This window comes from Pyrgilauda ruficollis, unplaced genomic scaffold (genome assembly GCF_017590135.1).
Source record: "Pyrgilauda ruficollis isolate IOZ18807 unplaced genomic scaffold, ASM1759013v1 scaffold38, whole genome shotgun sequence".
NCBI lineage: Eukaryota > Metazoa > Chordata > Aves > Passeriformes > Passeridae > Pyrgilauda > Pyrgilauda ruficollis.
Genome location: NW_024525267.1, coordinates 1,028,358 through 1,052,109, shown reverse-complemented (window position 1 = coordinate 1,052,109; position 23,752 = coordinate 1,028,358). Strand labels below are relative to the sequence as shown.

The window sequence follows — 23,752 nt, the reverse complement described above, 5'->3', positions numbered from 1 at the left end:
AACTCAAAAGCCCTTGGTATTTAAGCTTTTTATTTTAGAAATATGAACAAAGGTCTTCAACACGTGGAATCTTAATTCTATAAAAGGAGGTGTAACCAAAATTGGAGCATATTTAATAAGAGCTTCTGGAAAAACTGAGGACTGTGCATATGCTATTGGGAATTAATATTAGATAAAACTAATAACATTGTCCTGCATATTTATAAAATTGAATTCTGTGTTAGCCAACTTCAGGATATTAGACAAACATAATACTTTATGCAAGGGGTATTAAATAAAGTATATATGCTGTTGAAGCAGTACTTCTTATCAATTACATTATTTGATGCAAAAGCAGTGCATATTGAAAAGCACATTTCCATCATTAAGTATATTTGGATATTTCTTAGCAACTGTACTTTCTTTACCTATTTCTGTTGAGGTGTTGTGCTGAAATGCATAGGTGATGAAGCACCCTGCAGTACTGCCATCAGAACCAGATACATTATTTATACCGGTGCATTAACCTCAACTTCAGCTGCATGTAATAACTTTTATCAAAAACTGAGAGAATCTAAATATTGCCCTGCTAGTAATTCCTACTAATAAGCATTAGAACTTACTAAGGACGCAGTAATTGTGTAAATACAGTTTCTCTGTAATCACTGTGAAAAATATGAGTCACTTTATCGTGTGTAACTTCTTTCTGTAGTAAAAAAGTCTCCTGGTGCTGAAGTTACGTGTAGTTTGCCCAGGCATGTCAGCAGCCTTAAGGAACCAAGTCCAGTCATTTCTTTTGCATCACACAAGCAAGCAAATGAAAATGACAGCATTAATTCCATGGATGTGGTTAATGGAGACGATGATCAGTTCTCACAAGAAACGACATCATACAGCGATCAGCCAGTGTTTTTCAGGTAAACTTTTGTTACAAAATGTTTTAAGAAAATGTGGTGATAAACTATTCCAGACCTTCAGGCAAGGTGCATTTTTTTGTTTATTGGTTGCTTGTAGAAAGCAAATACATTTGTTTCTATCACTGGAAGGTCACCAATGATTTTTAATAACTTTTGCACACCACTGTACAAAAGGAGATAAAAATTAAATCTCTGCCCCATAGAGAACCAGTAATGTTTTACAAATACATAAAAAGAGCAGTGTTTGTACTCTTATGCCTAACTGTAAATTACCTAATATGATCAAAGATGAGAGTATATAAAGGAAGAGGATATAAGGATATAATGGAAGAGAGGTATGAAATTAAGATATCACAAGAGAAACTCTAATGTAGCCCTGACTGGGAAGTGAATATTAAAATTGTAGCTTGTTACACAGAAGTTTTTTCCTGTGCATTCAGATCATAAGTGCCTCTAACAAAAGATGTGTGCTGTGGTAAGCAGTGCAGAGTTAAATTGTAATAGCATGACTGTGGTTCTATTTTACCACATACCAATTACCAACAGAATCAATTTCACCAATTATCAACAGAATTTTTTTATCAAGTTCGACTTGCAGGACTAAGTTTTGCCAACAGAATCCTTTGTGGGTGTTTGCATGTTTCTTTTTTTTCATGTACTCACTTGCAGGACTAGTAGCACATTTGCCTGACTTCTAAATTTATTACAAATGCTAACCTGAAACAGACCAAGAAAAGCTGAGTTTGCCATTGTATTTTGTACATTTATTCTGAAGTACTAACACAGTAACAAAAGGATTTATGGTTTACAGAGAAGGGTATGATATCCTATTCCAGGAGAATGGGAAACCATGAGTTTCTTTTCAGAAGGATAATTTTATTTTGGTTTCATGTTTCTCACTGTAATATTTCCTTTGTCTATTCGCAGAGAATTTCGCTTTACATCAGAAGTTCCAATACGGCTCGATTACCACGGGAAGCATGTATCAATGGACCAGGTTTGTGTATAATGCTGATGCTATAGAACAAAAATTTGATGTTGTTTGTTTTGCTCTCCCCTCCCTGCTCCCTATGAATGGGGGGGTATATTTTTATTTTCCCTACGCATTAATCATGTGATTATGACAAATACAGAACACTTTCCCCCCCCCTTAGTTTTAGTAAAGTTTAACCTGGTTTCACTCTTAATTGGAAAACTAGGAGTGGATCCCCCAGTGTGATTAATCCACGATTGAACTTGAATGTCACATTTGTGAGCTCCATGATTGGCTTGAAATCATATTGTATAGCTGCAGTACCCCTCAAAGTATGATACCACTGTCTGATGCCAAAATTGTACATTTTATTTTTTCCTCATGGATACCAGAACAAAATACTGTTGTTTGTTCTTCTTGTTTCCTTTCCTTGCAGTCTAGTAGCATATGGGCCTCAGTGGCAATGGCAGAATCTATTACAGATGAAAAAAATGCCTATGGTTCTTGTTAAAATATGCATTCTTTATCACACTGAGTTTAGAAGCTGACATAAAAAAATCCTATTTGCACAACAAGGCTTGTACTTTATCATGGCAAATCAGTAAGAAAATATGGAAAGCAGCAAATTCTTGAATTTGCCTGGATATCAGAAATGAAACATGAAATATGGTAGCTTTAGAGTGCCTGGAACACACTAAAGTCAGAACTGTGTTTGCATAATTTATTATAGCTTATTATATTTATTATAGCTTATTATCATTATATTTATTATAGTTCTGAAGAAGCCCTCCTGTATCCAGGTGTTTTTCTTTGAGTATCAGGTTAAGCCAAGTTTCCTTTTTGCAATTTTCCATGTAACATGATGCATAGCACTGTAACGAGTCACATTTGGGTGACTGGGAGAGAATGTTTAGACAGAATACTTGTAAGTAAGAGTTGAGATAATGAAATTATTTCTCACAGGTTGTGTGGGTTGAGTAAATGTATGTGATAACAAAATATTTCACTTACAGGGAACATTAGCTGGGATTCTTATTGGGCTTGCTCAGTTGAACTGCTCAGAATTAAAGCTGAAGAGGCTTTGTTATAGACACGGGTAAGTTTCTCAAAATCTAGATCAACACAGCTACTGCAAATTTGTGAATGCAAAGCAAATTTTATCTTAAGATGCCCTTCTAAATTCCAAAATTTCTGACTTTACAAATATTTCTTGATTCTAGATTTTTTTTCAAAGGTATATAATTCAAGAACTTGTAACTCAGAACAGAATTTAATATCTCTGCTATTCTTAATGATAAACTCTTTTAGTCTCATGTTCACTTCCTATGGAACTGTATGTAATTATATGGTTTTGAGTTTGTTTTATTATGCATATACAATTGAAATACTTGGCTCAGCCAACAACAGCAAAGACATTTGAAGAAGCTTTCCTGTTTTTTAAATGACTTCTTTTATATCAGTGAATAACGAATGCATTTATCTTATTAGGAATTGTTTGTTTTAAAAAATTATACAATTAATACAATTAATTGTAATTAATGTATTAATTATACAATTAATAATTGTATTTACTTTAGTTTATTAGGTGTGGATAAATTGTTCTCCTACGCTATCAGTGAATGGCTTAACGATATAAAGAAAAACCAGCTACCAGGAATTTTGGGAGGAGTAGGGCCTATGCATTCGCTAGTGCAGTTAGGTAAGTTAATTCTTACTTCTGTTCAGCTACATATGAATGTGTTTGTTTCTTTAAAAACCAGACAACACCTCTCCCCTCTCAAAAAAACCAACACAAACTATGTTGACTCTTTGTTTTCACTTCCTTTCAAGGCATTCTGCATATCTAAGAGAAGTGTCTGATTTTGGTGTTGTGTCTTCATTTTCAGTGCAAGGTCTGAAAGACCTGGTGTGGTTGCCAATAGAGCAGTACCGCAAGGACGGTCGTATTGTCAGAGGCTTTCAGAGAGGAGCAGCTTCTTTTGGTACTTCCACTGCCATGGCAGCACTGGAGCTGACGAACAGAATGGTCCAGACTATACAGGTAGAGTGTATTACTCCTGAAGTTAGATGTAAAATGAGAGGTGTGGCTAGAAAGTGCTCTGTATTAAGTTAATGTTATATATAATGCTATAGATTTAAGGTAGAGAGCATCTGTTAATAAAGGAAAGGCAGCTGTATAAATAGGAGAGCAGAGACTGGGCAAAGTTGGCAGTAGTCTGTGAGATGAGAACTGTGACATCAAATGCAATGGTTAGAAAACTGTGTTAAAATACTGCTGAGCACCGAAGCTGCTGCTTATTTCTTAATGTCTTTAATGCATTACAATGTGCAGTTTAATATGAAAATGTTCAGCTTCACTAAAAAAATCACTGATGCTGAGAAAGATGAGTTCTTCATTGCATGTGTGTTATCCAGTAGTAGATTCTTACCTTTTTATAAAAGATCAGCTTCTCTGTGCTTATTAAAAAAAAAAACTAGTCCACAAACCAGCCAAAAAAACAAAAAAAACCCCAAACCAGTACTATTTCTGTAGATCTACAGAAAGTCTATAAAGCTTCCTGGATTTAACACCAAGGGAATCTTGATTTAAAGTGTTAATAAATTTACGTTTCGTAATATCAAAAATACAATGAAAATACACTTTTACCACCTAATCTTGCAAAAATAATATATGTGCCTTAGCTTGAACATATATAGTCAGAAAACCAGTGCTATTAATCACAAACAGGATTATTTGTGTGCTTGTGTGTTTGTAAGAAACACCATTGATCAAATGTTCAGTTTCTATCCTGAGCATTTTATGCAGTTTAGAGGATGCATAAGGAGGGGAGGGGAGAAAACCCCACCCAAACCTACAACATTCATTCTTTCATTATGGAATTCATGTATAGTTAGAGCTGCACATTCCATAAGTTCTTGTACCAAACTGTAATCAAATGCAAATGAATATTATTTGAGGAATAAGAATTCTTTTCAATGACATCACCCTATCAGTAGTTAAAATTTGTGATCAGGAACTGTAACACTTACGTGTTTTGCATTTGCACCTGATGTGCAGGCAGCTGCAGAAACTGCTTATGACATGGTGTCACCAGGGCCTACCTTCATTGAAGCAAAAAAGATCAAACGGTTCCCTCGCCATCGCTTGGCTCCTCAGCCGGTCGACCTGCGGGAGGGTGTAGCCAAAGCCTACAGTGTTGTGAAAGAGGTGAGTGCAGAAGCAGTTTTTGCGAACCAAAGTTAATTATTTCCTAAAATGGCATTATAAAATAACAGATGTTAGTTTAGGCTGACCGAATGAGAAGGAGATTTCAGCTTTGAACAAGACTGTCTTCATCAATTATCTTAAACCAACGGAAATCTTGAATGGAAAAAGGAAAAAACCTAAGATGTCAGGCAGATGAGTGTGAATAAGATTTGAGTGCTCTGTGGTTGGGATGGTTTACAGTTATTCTGAGCCATGTAAACTTGATTTCCTGTGCTGTGTCATCCATCCTTCCCTTTCCTTCCCTTTCTGTTCAACCTCCTTCGCAGTTACTGTTAATTCTGAGAGAGGTAGAGTTTAAGCATAATGCAGGATTTAAAAAAAGTGAAACCTTTTTCTACTATGGCAGTGTGTTATAAATAAGAATGCTGATCTGTTTTTATTGTATTTCATATTATACTTTGTTAGTTGCACCTTATGTACTGTCTATGAAGTAAGGTGTCAGCTGAGTTTCCAGAGAATTTTGTCATTTTTTCAGTAGTTCACAGTACCCCAAAGCTTCTTCCCTTATGCACAAGATGTGCCACCATATGAAATGAAATATTTACGTCTCTTAAGTCCATAGGAGTGTTATTTTAAGCCTCATTAGAAGAACTAAATCATATTTATATCAGTATTGTTTTACTGCAGTTATAATACAAATCACCAAGAAGAAACATGCTGAGCAGTTTAAAATTTCCCATAAAACTAGGAGAGGTTGCTTTTTCTTTTTTAGTGTAACTGATTCCCTTTATTTTCTTAAAGGGGATTACGGACACAGCCCAAACCATCTATGAGACTGCTGCTCGTGAGCATGAGAACAGAGGAGTCACTGGAGCAGTAGGAGGAGTCCTCCGCCAAATCCCACCAACTGTGGTGAAACCTTTCATTGTTGCAACAGAGGCAACCTCAAATGTTCTGGGTGGAATGAGAAACCAGATCAGGCCAGATGTGCGTCAAGAAGAATCTCAGAAGTGGCGCCTTGGGGAGGATTGAGATTCTAAATCTGGCTCAGCAGGCAGGTAGCAAGGCTGGAAATGCAGAAGAATGTCCTGTTGGCAGCTTTAGATGGAGCTCACTTTGTTTTGTCATGCTCATCTCAGGAACAAATGAGGTTTTCCAACTGTTACTAGCAAAACATCCAACCAAAAATATTTATGAAGTGAAAAGCAAATTGGTACGTGCTTATACTGTGTGTTACCAATACATTTGGTAGATAGTGCCAAACATAGTGAAGCATGTGCTGCCAACTCAGAGACATGCTTGCTCTATTCATTTACCATATTTTTCTTGGTAGATTTGTCATCTGAAGCAGTAGCCTGTATGGTGAAGCCAAGGGACTTTAAAGAGGTTTTCTGAGCATAGTCAAAGAACTGTCTTCAATGAAGGGCTCTGCAGATGCTCTTCACTGACTAAAGGATAAAAACTTTCATTGTGGACATGAGACATGAGGCTGTCTAATATGGAAGCAGATAATACTGTTTATTGGTCATAAGCATCGCTTTTAGCGTGGCACTTAGAGCAAGGACAAGCTTGATAACCATTCAGAGATTAGATTCAGTGTCAATACACCTATGAACAGAATTTGTTCCTAAATATTAAATACCTACTTTTGTGGGTTTTTGAAGAACCTGAATGTTGCAGAAATGTTCTGTTGTGTTGCACTTTAAAGGATATGGCCTGTATATTGTGCTTTTTTTATAGTGTGAATAAAATGTAATGTGCATTATCTTTACGTGGTTTAGAAGCTTACACAAATTATTGGAAAGAGCATCATTTGATGATGATCCTACAGAAAAGTGTCTTAAATTTATTTAAACTCATTATATGGAAAAACTTTTTTTGTCTACTGTTACACTAATTACAATGCTAAAAATACCTACTCTTCAGGAAAACAGTTAATTCTAATTGTCACCAACAGTTCTTTGTAAGAATGAAAAATCATAAGTAAAACAAATTATTTCATAATTTCATAGTTAGAAGGCTATACAGACTTTATTTTAGTAATCTGCTTCTGTTTAAAGTTCATATTGTTGCAAAGTTGCTGCTCTTACAAGGTATTCTTAATTTAGATTGTGTGTCATCAGTTATTTGATAGTGAGTATTTGGGGTCCTTTAACTGAAACTGGGAACTGGTGAGAGGTTTTTAAAGGACAGCAAAACTTCAAAAATCCAAGTTGGTACTGACATTATTTACCATTTTACCACTCACCATTTACCACAGTAGGTGACATGTGTCTCCACAGAGCTTTACTAAGCACCTGACATTGCACCATTTTGGGGCAGTTGAAAGTCTTGGCGGTAGATGTGCAATAATGAACTATTTTTCGTCTTCTATTAGCAAAAACTGGAGAATAAGAAGTAAAGATTCTTTTGAATAGAAAAGTACTCATTTGGAATTTCAGTAGATTAAACTTAAAATTACTAGCCAGTATGTAAGTTTTTCATTGTTCTGTGCTAGTCATAAGTGGAAATCCTGCCCATATGCTATGTGGAAAATCCCCACTGAAAGGGGACATCAGATGCTATTGATCAGACTTCAGTCTCAAAGGGTGATGAGGAAGCATTTTCACTCTTTGTTCAGTTAACCTGCCTCCAGTAGAAACTTTGCTGATGGGCCTTAATGGACAAGCAGGAGTATATGAAGGAAAAAAATTTGCTGCTTGTTCACACTGATACTATACTAGGTATTCCTGAATACCAAAGAATCTGGCTGGACAGTAAATTATTTGAAAATGTCCTCTCTGTTGGGAAGACTTCTGCAGTCTGCTTCATTTTTCATAAAACAAAGCTCCAGATAAAAACAAATTCCTGCATAGGGTGACAGGTGATATTATAAAGTTGTGTTTCAATTCACTGGAATCATTGAAGTTGTGGTGCACTGAAAACCTCGTTATTTCAGCTAAATGACTTGCTGCAAGCAGGAGGAAATGCTTTTGAGAGGAAAAATATCTGCAGATTTAATAACCTAAAATATTTTCTGATGTAAAAATACTTGCTGTAGTGCATACTTCTGTTCAGTAATTAGAGAGCTCTGCTTTAGTGAGAGCTCAAAGCATGAGCATTTTGCACAGGAATGAGTTCCATGTTTGCAATGTGGCACCTCCTGAATGCCTTCTCGAGAAGTGGTGGTGAATCAATGCAAGTAAGTAGCAATGCACCTTTTTCATTGGGAATTAGTGTACTAGTAAGTAGCTAGTACTAGTAAATAGCTAATCCAATTCATCCACTTAATTAAAATACACTGCTGTAGCATAAATCTACATATTTTCTGCCTTTCAGACGCTGCTGAAAAGTGGCATTTCAGTGTTCTTTTCTTTTTCAATTCTGTCAAGATCTAATTGTACTGCAAGGTAACTAGAATATATTTTTATATGAGGGCATGATGTCAAGGTAAAACATTTTTATAGTGTGTCTTTCATTGTCAGCAATACAGATTGTACAATTTATTAAACTTCACTTTTCACTATGTAAACCCTCTCATTTGCTGCTTGCACTTTAGTAAGGCTTTTCAGTGAAATTGATTCTAAATTTTTTTCCCAACATTTTATTTTGGAAATGGTTTTCTAATTTTTGGGTGTATATTCTGCATTGTTGCAGTGTTTGAAATGTTTAAAAAAACCTAAAAAATCACAAAACTTATCAAACTAGTCTTTACATTAAGACTAGTTTACAGAATGTGTCTTACAGGGCTCAGCTTGTATTTTAAATCAAAAAATATCATGTATGAGAAGGGATTCATCAAATGCTCTGCTCAATACTGTAAGAGTTTTCAAGCACTTAAAAAGTACACAAAATGAGATTTGACTCTGGACATATTCCTCAGAAATGGAAGCTTATGGACAACATTACTGTATTTTCCATTAGCACAAGGAGATTGTAAAGAATATTCTTGTACTTGAATTTTCCAGTGAAATCAGTTGCTATAGCTATGGGCAGTTTTCATATTTGTAGAGCCTTTAAACTGGCATAGACAATATTTTAATTCCCTCCAAACACTCTAGTACTGCTATTACTTAGCCCAGCACCATCCTAATAGACAGAACTGTCATCCTGGGTTTTATTAAATATCCAGGTGTTTCAAATAATACATCGATGAGTGGCCTGGAAGTACCTGAAAGACAGCCAGCCATCTTTTGTAAAACAAACAAACCATTCTTGCTAAGAATCTTAGCAATGACTGAGAGCAGCAAATCATCACATCGATGCAAAGGCAGCTTCCATTTTCTTTCCACTATCTCTTCTAAGTCCTGCAGGTTTTTAGCAGTGCAGTGTGCCCTATGTGTACTTGCCTAATGAACAGCATTGTCAGTGACTCACTGGATAATCCCCTGTGACTTCATCTGTGCTTAAGGGACATGTCTGCTTCTGTTTGCTCACTGAGTGGTTGATTGTGAACATCCATTGCTTGCTTTCATTTACTGTTCCTTAATTGAGTTGCCAAGAAAAGTTTCTTAATAAACCAAAACACTATTCAATGGTGATGAACAAGATACTCTTACCAAATGTGAAAACCTACACCTGCAAAAGTTATACTGATTTTTCTTTGAATATTGAAATATATGCATTTTGTAAAACAATGAAATCCAAGAATTTGTTTAGAGTAGATGAATACATCCAAATCTTTTAAGTACCCTAAATGCCCCTGCAGGGTAAGTCAGAAAATGTGTGGGTATGTATGTCAATTTGGATCCTAGTGTGCACAGTTCTTCAGTCTCCAGGCCTCATGATTTATGCTTCTGACAACTGTTTTAAGTTGCTCTACATGCTGAATCTTGTTTACAATTAAATATTAGATACTTACAAGTCAAATACATAAATACAAATCATGCATTTGTACTGGATTTCTTAACTATAAGGTAGTTCAGACAGAAACACGGCAATTTGTGTATATGTTTGTGTATATTTTTTACATTTTTGCACTTATGGTAGTTTTGTGGTATTGTTTGTATATAGTTTGCTAGTGTAAAGAATATAATCTCATGAAATAGAAACCACTGTTGAAGGGAATTGACTATTTCAACTTGAGTTATTTTGCTTAAAGTTCTTGAACCCTCAGTATGTCCTTGAGAATTATTTTTAACCATAATTTGTATGGCACCAAAAGTATATATTTTAGCGTATTAAAATGCTGAAAGGCCTGAGTGCAAATAGGTTGTCTGTTAAATACATTTAATGGAAAATCCCCTCCCAAATTTGTAACAATGCAAAAATAAATATCTTAATTTGTTCCTTGAGTTGGTTTTCTCTACCTTTGAGTATAACTGATACAGAAAACAGTCTCTCAAAGTACCAGAATTAACTGTTAAAGCTAAGACTTGTACCTAAAAAAAAAAAAAAAAAAAAAAAATCACTGATACAAAAAGAGAAAGTTTTAAAATTACACAGAGGTCAAAAGGTAGGAAATTAATTAAGCTGGCTGATATAACCTGAAACCACTTCTGTTTTACATCAACAAAGCTCTTTACCTGAACAATCAGATTTTGTGTCCCCCATAGGCCTGTTGCTGCATTTAGTTATTAAAAATGTAGTTTTTATCTCTGCATTTAGTGGAGGCTCTTAAAGCTTCATCAGCTTCCAAACCCTGTGAAGAATGCAAAATAATTAATTCCTTTCAGGAGCCTTCTCTCATGCCCACTTCACGTGTGTTTAGTTACAAGCATCTGAAAAGAGATCATAGAATTCTGCGTACTGGGCAATATTGAATTTTGGTGCCAGTGCGAGATCCGTGAGCAATGTGACAGGTGGAAACAATTTGCTGCTGTGTTTTGTAATGATGTTTTGATTTGGCGGGGTGAGGGGTGGTCACTGTATAAGGCTGGATCACTATTCTGGCAAACAGTGAGCCTTCATTTAAGAGCGGAGCCAACTCCCAACCTGTGTAGCTTCTCTTCCCCCAACCATTTTTTTTAAACAAGACCTCATGGTGGATTAAAGGAAAGTACCTGAGTTCTTTATTTCTTTGCAATACTAGGGAATACCAGGGAGAATCCTGATGTTTTCAGGTTAGCCTCCAGATGAGCAGAGGAGACTAATGACACTCCAGCTACCTGAGAATTTATGGAAAGCCACCAGGAAGTCATTCCAACCCAGCGACATGAGCTGGTATCCTTGATCTCTATTTCTAGTTGAGGATGACCCAGGCTCAGGTGTTCTTTTATTTTCCCATTAGTGAATTTTGTTGGCAACATTTGAAACATGATATTAAATAGTGAGGTATTTTCTGCCAATTAGTATTTGTAGGAAATAGTATTTAAAACCATCTCTATTAACAGAGATTATAAAAGTAATAAAGCTACCTTTTTGTGACAGATAACTGAGGTTTCAGAGCTATTTCATCCAACAGAGTGATTAGATGGAAGCAGAACTTATTGAAGGGCAACAGTGAATATTCATAGCCCCACAGGCAAGTAAGCAGTTCAAGCTTCTTAGGTGTTTGTCATGAGGATTTGAGAGCTATCTGTAGTGTAGTTCTATTTCCAGGCTTTTATTTGTGTATCTAATTACTTGCTCATTTGTTGATTTCTTTTTTCGTTAAGAGCACGAGTGTTATATTTGGTTCTTGCAGGTTGAAGTTTGAGGAAGGAAGCCTCCAAGGAGGAAAAGAGATGTGAAACCATTAGAGCAGGAGGAAGGTTACTTCAGTTTTGGAGATAGGGCACAGAACTCAGTAAGATGAAGCTTGGTCCACTGTAGCTCATGAGCACAAAGATAAAATAAGTAGCTTTTTCCACTGAAACCTTTAACTTGCACCTTTAGACTTCAACACCTGGTTGTTGTTTGGTACTGAAGATTTGTTGGTGGCCCCAACAACTCCATGAATCTCCCAGGATGACTTTCTTTTTTTCCCTTCTTCTCCCTGATGAGTTTGAAGTGCTTCCTACTGTGTGTACAACAGTCTCAGGGAGACTTCAGGTTGTGAGTTTGAGGATGTTTGACAGTTCTGCTCTGTCATTGCAACACTGGCAGTCCTTGGCCAAATGGCAGGTGCAGGCATGGAGAGCTGAACCCCAGAAGGTGAAATGGCACAGGATGTGCTCTGAGAGTGCTGGTAAGACCACAGCATGGGTATATCTTTGCTATGCTGAGTACTGTACAGATCTGGGTTCATTGCAGCTGATGGAAAGATAGCACAGAAACCTGCAGTGATCAATATAGACATGTGCATAACACTACTGTGGATGGAAAAGTGATAGAAAAGCAGAGTATGCCATGAGAGGATGGCAAAAGTAGTGCTTAGTTTTATAAGCAGGTTATTTATATCAATATAAGTTTTTAAGTTATAATTCCTGGTATTATCTATCTCTTTAGTAATATTTAACAGATCTGAAAGATTTCCTGGAATTATTCGATAAAATAAAATGCTTCACCTTCATTAGGGCCTGTCTCTGTGTACTCTGTGCCAGAACTGTCTTTTAGAGCCCTAAAAGTATTTATTTTATTTTAAAATATGTCTTTATTTTAGATATGAGGCTTCCATTGTTGCTCAAGTTCCATTTTCTCTTGGCCTTTCAATTACTTTGTTGTAATAGTGTTTGCTCCTTTTCTTCCTTCCTGTGTCCTTTCTGTCTCTGAGTGCTTATTTTCCTCAGAACTGCTGACAGGCCAAATGCAACAAATGTAAATGAAGGGGAGCAATTATATAGATTCCATTAGAGGAAAACTCTCTTACTTGATAGCTGAATTCTGTTTACACCAGGCAAAAGTACTGTCCCAGATCATGGCTTTTTGTTTTTGCTACTGTTCTTTCCTGAGAATTATAACTTTTTGGCAAGAAGGCCCTTTTTCCTTTTTCCAACCAGAGGTGATGCCCCTCCAGGTAAACTTGTTAATACAATGGAGTTTGACAATTCATTCAAAAAGAAAAATTACCTCTGAGTTTGAGACAATCCATTGACGTGGGATTGTAAACTGGGCTCTGTCTCTTCACAGTATCTCACAGGCACTGCAGCAATGACAGGAGGCAATTACAAGGGAGCATGTCCCACTGCATTAACCATTAATGCCTCTGCATCGTTGCCCTGAGCCTCTCGTATAATTTAATGCGAAGATCCACACTGACGTTAAGAGAGAAGGTTTTCAGATGCAATTTTCATCATAACCATCCTGCCTTGTTGTCCTCGACCTGAATTTTTACTGATGCTGCTTCCTATTAAGCATGAAGCCCCAAGAATAGTTTTAACAGATATTTGTGAAGATGCAGAAAAAGCAAGGAAGGTTGATGAATAAAGTTGAGCAATGTTGTTATTTCTGCCACCCCTGAGATTTGCTGGTAAGTGCTCTTGTGTTTGAATTTCTTGATCAATCCAGCTACTCCAGGGGCAATCACTTGGATTTAAGCTAGTCATGCAGACAGGATAAAGAGACACAACAGATTTTTCAGAGTAATATTGAATATCTGAAAAATGTTTGGGGTTTGTTTTTCTTTTCTCACTACATATTTTAGGGGTAGCTGTTCAAACACATTCACTGGAGTCCTCTTTGTGTTGCTGAGTAACAGCTCTTGATACTTGTTGCTTTTGCAAAACTCATCTCTGCAGCAAAGTTAATGTGGAGAAGGACAGTGAGGTGAGTTCAGCTGGCTGAACAGAGCCTGCTAGCTGAGGAGGAAGCTGGGTGTAAGCATCCAGCCATCCTGAGCAAGGACAGAGGTGCTGGTTTCCAAAGCACAGCCAGTGTCCGTTCCTGTTGGTAGGAAAACAGAGCCTTTCTGAGCTCCTTGTGTTTTAGGGAACCTACCCTGAGTGCTCTGCAGGGCCATCAGGTGCAGGGAGTGAAAGGCACACAGCTTTCTCCTTCCTCTCTGTAACATACTGATATCACCCCCTTTTCCCAAGGAGTTTCTGTTTCAGCCAGTTTGTGCTGTGTGTCAGGGGAAGTCTTAGCTGTCAGAGAATGCTAAGCAAAACCAGCTTCTCAATACATCTTGTTTTTACTGCAAAATCCAAATTGTTTTTTGTCCTATTTTTGTTAAAAAAAAATAAATCTGTCTTGATCTTGCATTGCACAAGTAAATAAATGTGATGCTGGGACTCTGAGTTTACACCAGTGTCCATGGAGGCAGGTGTCAGGCTGCTCCTACCTCCTCCTGTGTTTTCAGGTGCTGAAAAATCTTTTAGAAACCCACAGCAAAACTGAAAACCTGAAACTCTGTCCCTACCTATTTTTAGCAAGACTAAAGTGAGAACTTGAGGGGAACTGAAAGAAAAGACTCTTTCAAATTCTTTACTGCTTGAAAATTGAAGGACCTGCTTAGAGTAAAGCAAAGAACTGGGAGCTTTTTGATAGAGTTTGGTTAGTCTCCAGGGTAACTTCCACATGACTGAGTCTGCTTTGCTGAAAGCTGTTTCCTTCTTCACATCACTTTTCTGCTTAAGACCAAGTCCACTGTGTTAGGTTCCAAGCAGCAAGAATTTACATTCCTCCAACACATAAAAATCCTGAATTTGTCTACAGAATGTGCCATAAATAACAGCTTTCTCTATGGTGAAAAAAAAAAGGGAAATGTATTTTCAGAATAGTTCTTGTTTATCTTGTTTACATCAAAATCGGCAAATAATGTCTTTTATAAATTAAGCTTCATCCCATATATCTACTGTGGAACAGAAACTGCTTGTTTAGAGGACAACACATGAGCTCTAATCAGTCAGGACACAAAGTGCAGGATAATTACCACTGAGATCTATGGCTGATGCTAAGGTCAGTTTTAGGTGTATTATATATATATCTAGCTGGGAAAATTTACATCCTTATATGGATTATAATTGTGATTATGATAATAATATTCCAGGAAGTCAAGATATGTGTGAAAAAGCAATAGATGTAGTTTATGAAATGACAAAGGAAATGTTTTATAAGGCTTATCAATAATTTCCCCAAATTTTCTCATTTTCGGAGGGGAAGTTTTTAGTTGCTCATAATGAAATGCTGAGGTTGACTTCAGAAGAAACTGATCACAGTGACAGAAAATACTAACAAGGAAGCGGCTGCTACAGAAGAAAATTAAGTGTCTTAGTCATAGTCATTCACAGAGACCAGGGAAAGTCACAGCAAATTAAGTAGTGAGGTCTCCCAAGCCATTCACAACTAAGTGATGTATCTTAATATAACCAAAGCTGCATTAATTACCGACAATAAATTAGCTTCTCTTTCAACAGAGAAAATGACTAAAGGCTTATTTAGAATATATATGTGTATCTACATGGCCTCTCAAGGAACAGTGGTAATTGCTTTGTATTGCAATGTTAAAAAATAGTTAAATGCATTGTTTAGAATGAAGAGACTGCAAACTGCACTAAGAATATTTGAGAACTGAAAATTCTATTACAGTCAAATAACTTAAATCATGATGGTGCAGTGCCACATTAACTTTGGGAGATGTTATTCTTTCCAGTAATGGAACACATCATCATGATGCAGTTTAGTGACCTGACTCACACTCATGTGGTGTGCTGCTGCTAAAAAGCTTGTGTGCCATTTGGACAGTTCAGGACATGGTTTCCCTTGGTAAATGTATTTTCCACCAGAGGAAACTCAGTCAAAGGGGAAAGAGGGTGAGCAGGAGAAATATGAGGAAATATGGGAAAATATTTCTCCTGCTCACCAGCTTTTGGTCTATTCAAAGAACCACCTTGTTTTGTGGCCTTGATGTCAGAGTTGAATTCTGCACTGAAGTTCCTACCCTGAAAAGACAATATTACAGCAAGTTTGTGCTTTCTCTGGATACTTTTCAGTTCTTAATTTGAAAGATATTGCAGTTCACTTTTACCCAGCAACTGAGGAAATGGGGGGTTGTTTTACAAATGTGAAGTTTTTGTTGAGATGCTTTCTACCAGAAATAAATGTTATTGTCCACATCTATAACTGGCAAAAATGTATTAATAGTGATGCATAGAAATACCTTGAATTGATGATAAAACAGTTATTTCCAGAAAAATACCATCTTTAAGAAAGAGGCAGGAGCCCTGATTTTACCTGAGAAGAAGAATAAGTTGTATCTATGTAATTCCTGTGGCATTGTACTGTGGGTTTTTTATGCATTACATTTAGGTCACAGAGTGGCTAAAGCTGTCCTTCACCCTTCTTTCCAGTAGCTACTCCATCCATGTCCTGCTTTTCCTCCTGAGCTGTGCCTGGATACCTGGTTTTGTGCTTACCTGGTGCATTAACATTAGAACTGGATAATTAATGGATTTTAATCCAGATCACTTTCCTGATTCAGTTCATCACACATCTACAGATCCCTCTGTCCTGCCTCAGCTAAAGAAGAAAGAACAAACGAGTGGAGAAAAAGTTAATCTGGGGTAGGATAAGCCAACAGAGTCCTTGAAAAAATATATGGGAAACTGTGGCCTCAGCAAAGATCAGTTACCTTTATGTCTTAATTTGCTCTCTGGGAGAAATGAAATCCCATTTCTCCCAGAATTTACCAACTTGTAAGCAGACTGCTTATGAGCACTTGGATCTGTTGTTGTCTGTCACAGCAGGATATGACTTTTTACTGCTTTTGGTAATATAGCCTGACACTTGTTTATCAAACTCATTCTCTCAGTTAACCAAGGAACAATGAAAAAATCACTTTTCCTCCTTTTCTTCCCTTTTTATGAAATGTAAGAGCTCTCATTATCTTGCTGTTCTCTGATTGTGAGGTTCACTAGTCAACACTGAGATGCATGTGTTTATTTATATGTGAATTGGCCTTGATAAAAATCTGCATGATATTATCACTTTTCTTTGTATTTATTTTGCTACATTAATTTAGTAGAAAAAGCCTTAATATTTAGCATCTTGCAATAATACTTTTTATTCTGCCTGCATCTCCCTTTGTGCTGGGATAAATAATACTCTACTATCTCAGTGAGATGACACCAATGCAGTTTTTATGCCGATTGTGACAGTAGTCTAATTGGTCAAAATCTCAGATTCTGCCAGTAGTTCAGAGGGTAGTGTGGAGACTGGTAAAGACTCATCAATATTAAAATATGTAACTTGCTTTGTCTACACCACAGGTAACTTATGAAGTGCAATTTATGTGCTATTATTTTTTTCCATGTGGTTAAACACCTAAATGTTTAAGTGTCCACAAAGCCTGACTGTGAGTAACCTTGTGTAATGTTTAGATTTAGCAGAACAGTTAAACAGAAGTCAGTCGAAGTTAGCAATAATCTAAGTGGTTTTTGTAATAAAGGAAAATGTCCTTAACTGTTTGCTTGAAAACAGATTTCAGTTTCTACACAAATAACTGAAATTCACAGCAGTGTGTGGGGTGTGACACATTGAAGGTCATGAACTGTTTAAAGCAATGGATGATTCATTTTCTCAGATACCTGATTTTATGAAGTGGCACTTTTGGATCTTCACCAAAATTCAGCTAAACAGATTATTTTCTAGAGTGTGTTTTTAAATCCCTTCAGATTTTCACTGACGGCATGGGAAAGTGTTAGAGAACAACTTAGTTGCAGTGACTGTAGCTGGAATTAAACACCTTGAATTCCAATTCTTCTGGAGAAGCAGTAATACATTTCTACCAGAAGGGGCTGCTCAGCAACTGTTCCTTGATTGCAAAACGAGTCCAAGAAGAAAAGCCTGGCTGGGCTCCAGATCTGTGTGTGTCAGATGTTCACATATGATGTTCACAGATGTGCCTCCCAAATTTCAGGCAGCTTATAGGAAAGGTTCCTTACTTGTGTGTGTGCATGTACATACACTCATCAAGCCTCGTATGATGCTCTGAAACTTCAGTCATGGGGTGGAGTCTTTCACTCAATAATAGCAATGCCTCTGATTTGGGTCTTCATGCCTCTGTGCCTCAGCTGTCATTAATCTAAATAATAATAAAGTTCAATAATTAACTAATCTTTTGAAGTATTATTATAATAATAAATAAAATAGTATTTTTAAAAACCCCTTTTCATACCATTATGGCTTTTCTTATTACACTAACTGAATAATTTACAGTTTTGGCAAAGAAGAGGAAGTGAGAATTCAAATCATTGAAATACTTCCAAAAAATCCCATGCGGTTTTTGCTTCACAATGCCCTACCCATGTACCAGAGTTAATCTCACTCTTGAAACACTGAAGGAACAGCTGCCTTAGACATCCATAAAAGTGGTCTTTGAAATGTTGTCAGTCTTCTTGGCTTTCTTAGATTTGTTCACAAAGTTTGCTCTGATATTTTTGGTTGTGCTCCAAAGCAACTTGAGCCTCCTCATCTGCCAGCCTGGACCAGCCAAGCTCCCTGCATGGCAACTTGCCCTTCAAAGCTGTTGATCATGACTGCAGCCAGCTCCTGGCAAGGCAGGCACATTTCCTCAGCATCCAGGAGCACATGTCCTCACGTATGGGTGGACATCTCTGTCCCAGAATTTTTTTGGTAAAGGATTTCTAGCTGTGCTCCTCTTCAAGACAGTGGCTGTACCCAACACAAACCACTCCTCACTCACACTTGCCTCTGCTACATTCTTGGAGGACTCTCAGGTCTGTGGGTCTGTCCTGGGGCCATGGGTTCACTCAGGGGGAGACCTTCATCAAGTGTCAGTGACAGGAGCCTGTGGGAAGTGTCTGTGCCCAGACTCTGGAGGAGGGGACAGGAGGGATCCCTCTCTGAGCAGACTGGGCCAGAGGCAGTGATGACAGCCAGCTTTGAGGATTACCATCTTGCCAAATCTGTAGACAAGATTTGTGACTGAGCAGGGCTTTGGTTCCTGCTTGGCAGAGCCAGAGGTGCTAAAGTATTAGAAAAAAAGGGTGGTTGTAACACCCCAAAGCTCTTTGTATGTGCAGGTTTAGTGGTTGCTCTTTGTCCACACACAGCAGGAAGGAATTTGACTGGCCACTGGCCAATTTATGAATGTGCTCTTGAGAGGAGATGATTTTGATTTACACTGTCAAAACATATAAGGTAGAGGAGTCTTGTGTGTCCACACGTCATGAGTTATAAAGAGTTCTGTTCATTCATCCATTGTCTTTAATGAATGCAAACTGGAACACAGTAGTGAAAAGAATTCTCTTTGTGTCACCAGGGATCTGGGCCTGACTGGCTTCAAAACTTCAGAGCACAAAGTGTGCGTTACTCTCTGGCATAGAAAAATGATGTAGCTTTCATCCTTTTTTATTCCCATTTTGAGCTACAGTTCCACTTATGTTTGGGTTTTGTTGTTTTGGGGGTTTTTTTGGGCCTCAGGGAGCTTTTCTTTCCAGGACACCTTGCTTTTCATCTGGAAGACTTCAGTTTAGTGCCCTCCATGATCACTTCCACTTGAGTCAAGATTAAGCACAGTATACAGAAGTCTAAGCTTCAATTTTTTATTCTCAGATGTTTCTCACAGAAAACCAATGCCTTGGTTTTAAATTCACACTTTGTAAGTGTGATAAAGATGACCATCTTCACCTTTGCAAGACCTCTTTTATTACCCTTAAGCTACAGAAGTGAGGTGAAAGTTGTGTGTACATGACAGCTTTTTTTTTTTTTCCAACTCTAAATGGTGCCTTAAACTCCAAGCCTCCTGTAAAAGCTTCCAGCTCCCTTTAAATGGGTATCTAGTGCTCAGTTACCATCCATCCAAGAGTCTGGGTCAGTGCTCAGTTCAGGGTTTGCAATCCATACAGTGTTGTGGGGATATGAAAATCAGCCTGGATGCTGGTCCAGAAACATCTCCTGAGCACCCTTGATTCATGTGAAAAGCAATCAAATAGCTACCATCATCCTCCACCTCACAGACCTGTGCTCTCCACAGGCTGCTCCACACCATGCAAACTCACATTTAGTGCCCATTTGCAGTTCTGAGTTTTGCACCGGTTATTTTAGAATCCTTTGCATGTATTTGCATATCCATTTACATAAGGAGGACTTGTTGGCAAGAGTGAAAATGGAAGGGAAATGCAGTCATTAGTGTTCTGATAATGTTTCATAGTGTTTGATTCCAGAGCTCCTGCTTCACAGCTTATTTGTCCGCTCATGTAGACACTGGCAATTCTGAGTTCATAATTCTGAGTTATCTTTTCTCATCAGACATGCTCTAGAATGATTTTGGGGCAGTTCAGGCAGGACAGAGTAGTCTCTACTGCTGTTCTTCCATAGGAGACACAGCAGCTAAGGCTTGGGAAGCAGGCCAGTGAGTTCTGCATGGTGTTAGAAACCATCAGTGTCCAGCTCTGTGTTGCCAAGAACTGCTTCTCTGAGTGCTTCTTTTTGAGTAGAGAGTGCATGGCAAGGCAATAAATGTATTTTTTAAAACTGCATTGGAATGTTTGAAAGTAACTAAGCAACACAGGTAATATGCATTAAAAATGTAGCACACAAAAGGACAAGGCAGCAAGAGTTCTTCTACTAACATCTAAGTTACATGATTGATTCTCTGTGTCCTCACAGAGGTGCAAACCAGACTGGCCTTGTTGCAGACAAAGGATCTGTGCTGTTGGAGGCTCCTTCTGTAGCCTTTAAATTTTCTGTGCTCACACCTAGCACTGCCTTTAGTTAGAGAGGAGTCTGTAAGGGATCATCCCTTGGAGAAGGCAATTAAGGGGCAGCAGTGCTTTGGAAGAAGTGATTTTGCAAGACTTCACTATTGTCTGGGGAACCTGTGTTTCTGCCAAAAGAACTTTAAAAATCCATGGCATTCTGCCCCAGGGTCTTCTAGAGCTGAGCGAGGGTGCAAACCAAATTCCAGTAAAGTGACTTAAGCAAGATGTTTGCCATCACATTAGGTCTGTTCCAATATTCTTAAATTGGCTGTGCATTATTTACAGCTGAGAGGGAAAGGCAAACAAGAATAAAGCAATTGTATTGGTGAGAAACCAGACCATCCACAGGGATAATTTGGCCTTTAGGTTCATTACATCAAAGTACATTCACCACTGTCACTGATATTGCTTTGCTGACTAATTGTACAGGTTTTTCAACTTCTGCTCTTAAAAATCCCACGGGAATTGGTCACTCTTGTTAGTGAACTCAGAGAGTCACACAACCCTGGCAGAGACTAACTTCTGTGTGGATATCTTGATCCTAAATTCTGCTGGAAGCCTTAGGACAGGAGTTTCCAACCCATGCAGGAGGTCAGGAGCCTGCCCAGTGTGGCATGTGTTCAGAGCCCACGGAAAGGGCTCTTCCTGCTAGCTCTTGGGTTAGGCACAGGTTCATGTTTTCTCCTTCAGCTAAGACAGACTGGAAACCTAAACTAGGTGATCTCAGGAGGTCCCTTCTAACATAAAAAATTCTGTGACTTCATAATGTGAACTTTAGTCCTAGGTACACATTTCTTGGAACAATCTGTCTATGGTTTCAGAGTAAAGCAGGATGCTGAAATCTCAGGAGATTACTAACATTACATTAGGCAGTATTCTTTCTTCATCTTTAATCTGTGAACAGGGAGAAAATACTTTAAAATATTTAAACTAAACAATTTTAAGGATTTGCTTAATACAAAATATGCACTTAGCAAAAGTAATGCAAAACAATTTAGGCTACCATGAAATTCTGCATAAGTATCCTTAGGAGCTTCTTTGAGCTTCTTTAGTGGTTTGGAGGCCTTCCCATCTCTTTTTCTTGGCAACAGCATTTCTGACTGTGTTTCTGCAGGAAGGACATTAACTGTTACCTGTTACCATGAGAGCTAAGCACATATCCTTAGAAATTTTCAATCCCCCAGCTCCTCTCTCATGCATGCTCATGCATACAGTCTTTCTGCTTCCCTCTGTCCCATTTCTTGAGGACTCAAATGCACATCTCCTGTAAGAGACAAGGTTTTCACTGTGGTACACTGATGTGGTCCCTGAAGCAGCTCAAATGTGGCTGATGAGTGACATGTATTCCTATTTTCTGAGGAGCAACAACATTGTCACTTCACCCCTGGGAAGGCAATAATATCTTCATTTACTTGGCATCCACTCAAATCATCTTGCACCAGTTATTTGAATTTCAGGGCCATGTGGTACAAGAATTCACTGGCACAGAGCAGTATCATTGGCATCTGCATTGGTGGAAAGAAATGGGCATCCTGATGATCTCCTAAAATTCACAGGTCTTAGGAGGTTGTTTACAGACAGTATGTGATGGGTAGGTCTTTCTCATGCCTTTGAAAAGAGCAGGGATTGTTCAGTGAGTACCTGTTCAGTGAGCACACCTTGCTTTGAATCATAAGCTTCTGTTTTCAATTTATTTTTTGTGTTTTAACAGAGCTCTACTCTCCATTTGCAGTCCTAAGTAATAATGCCAGAAGTTTCTCAGGCTGCTTGGCTGCTGCCTGACTACTAGGTCAAGTCCCTCAGAACAGTCACATCAGCCCAAAACAGATTGTAATTAGAAAGGGATTTACAACAGCTGAGAAGAAGAGAAGTAGGAGTTTTCATCTAATCGGAAAGAAAAATATGAATGTTGTACTTCCCCAACACGCCTATACCCATTCTCAGCAACTGCCTCTGCACTTCTGCTCACCTTCAGGAAAGCTTCTTTACCTTGTCCTCCAATGCTCCTCTGAGGGAAAAAGAGATGGGTGAGTAAGCAGGCCAGAGGACCTCTAACACAAGGACTAGCTAACAAAGCAGGGGACACTGGGAGCTGCCTGATGCTCCAGTGTTTTCCTCTAATACAGGCCACCAAGGTGAACAAAGCAATTTAAGTGTTGGAATGGATCAGGGAGATCCAGCTTCATCTGTCTGCTCCTGAATCACATTTCTGGTCCCTCTACTTTGCTGTTTAAGTGCAATTACCCTTCATTTTTCTTTCAGGTGTATTAACTCTAATGGTATGTTCCATACAAAATCTCTTGGTGATTTCACTGCTGAAACAGGCAGTGAACCATAGGTCATGGTTCCATCAGTGTGGACATAGCGGGGACCTAGCTTGCCCTGTGGCATTGTCATGTCTCATACTTGTAGCACCTAATCTAAGCTGCCAGAGCTGCTGCAGTGACAGCCTGTGTGCTCTGTGATTGATGTGAAGTGTGCAGAAGAATTGGGATTGAAAAGGAGGCCATGTCAGCGTTGCCGCGCCCTTTGATTTGGTGACACAGGCTATGCTGGGCAGTGCTGGTGCTTGGGAGCACTGGGCAGGAGTGGGAGGCACAGCAGAGCTCACAGACACTTCCAGTAAGAGCATGCCCACAGTGCTTTCTGGCTTGTCAGTTCGCATGGGGCAAACATTGGTGTGGATCAATGCTCCTTGCACAGAGTTCTGCAGCAGTGGTCTAGGCTGCAACACAAGAGACCTGCTGTGATAGCTTTTGAAATTCTGTCTGTGTGTTATAAATTGCAGTTGTAAATTTGCATAACTTACAACTGCAATTTTAAAAGGTTTAGAGAAATTAGGCATTCATGACGCTGTATATTGCTTTACCAATCATATTCACTAGGAGATTTTTTTTATTTTTTATTTTCTCTGAGAAGGCCATCTTATGGGGTGGTCTGAATTCTAGATGAGATTACAATGAAAATATTGTGTTCAAATGTGGATGAAGCACTGTAAATATCATTAGTCTTTCAGAGACAAACTTGGCAGGCAGCACAGTAAGCTGCATAGAGCAGCAAGTAGAATGTGCAACATGGCCTTTCCTTGAGACTGAAGAGATGCATTTCACCAAAAGCCCCTAATACCTGTGAATATTTCAATAGCTCAGGCTAACAGCTGCTGGTAAAACTGTGC

The 23,752-nt window shown here is 38.3% G+C and overlaps 1 protein-coding gene across 1 annotated transcript in view; it reads left to right on the top strand.

The window, feature by feature from the left end:
* Positions 1-10,350, top strand: part of ATG2B (autophagy related 2B) — a 45,754-nt gene extending 35,404 nt beyond the window's left edge. Inside the window, exons 36-42 of the mRNA XM_041476393.1 lie at positions 692-896; positions 1,824-1,893; positions 2,883-2,965; positions 3,447-3,568; positions 3,756-3,910; positions 4,928-5,077; positions 5,879-10,350. Of these exons, the coding sequence (XP_041332327.1) occupies positions 692-896; positions 1,824-1,893; positions 2,883-2,965; positions 3,447-3,568; positions 3,756-3,910; positions 4,928-5,077; positions 5,879-6,109 (1,016 nt within the window). The 3' untranslated portion in view covers positions 6,110-10,350. The remainder of the gene's footprint in view (positions 1-691; positions 897-1,823; positions 1,894-2,882; positions 2,966-3,446; positions 3,569-3,755; positions 3,911-4,927; positions 5,078-5,878) is intronic.
* The last annotated feature ends 13,402 nt before the right edge of the window (positions 10,351-23,752 follow it).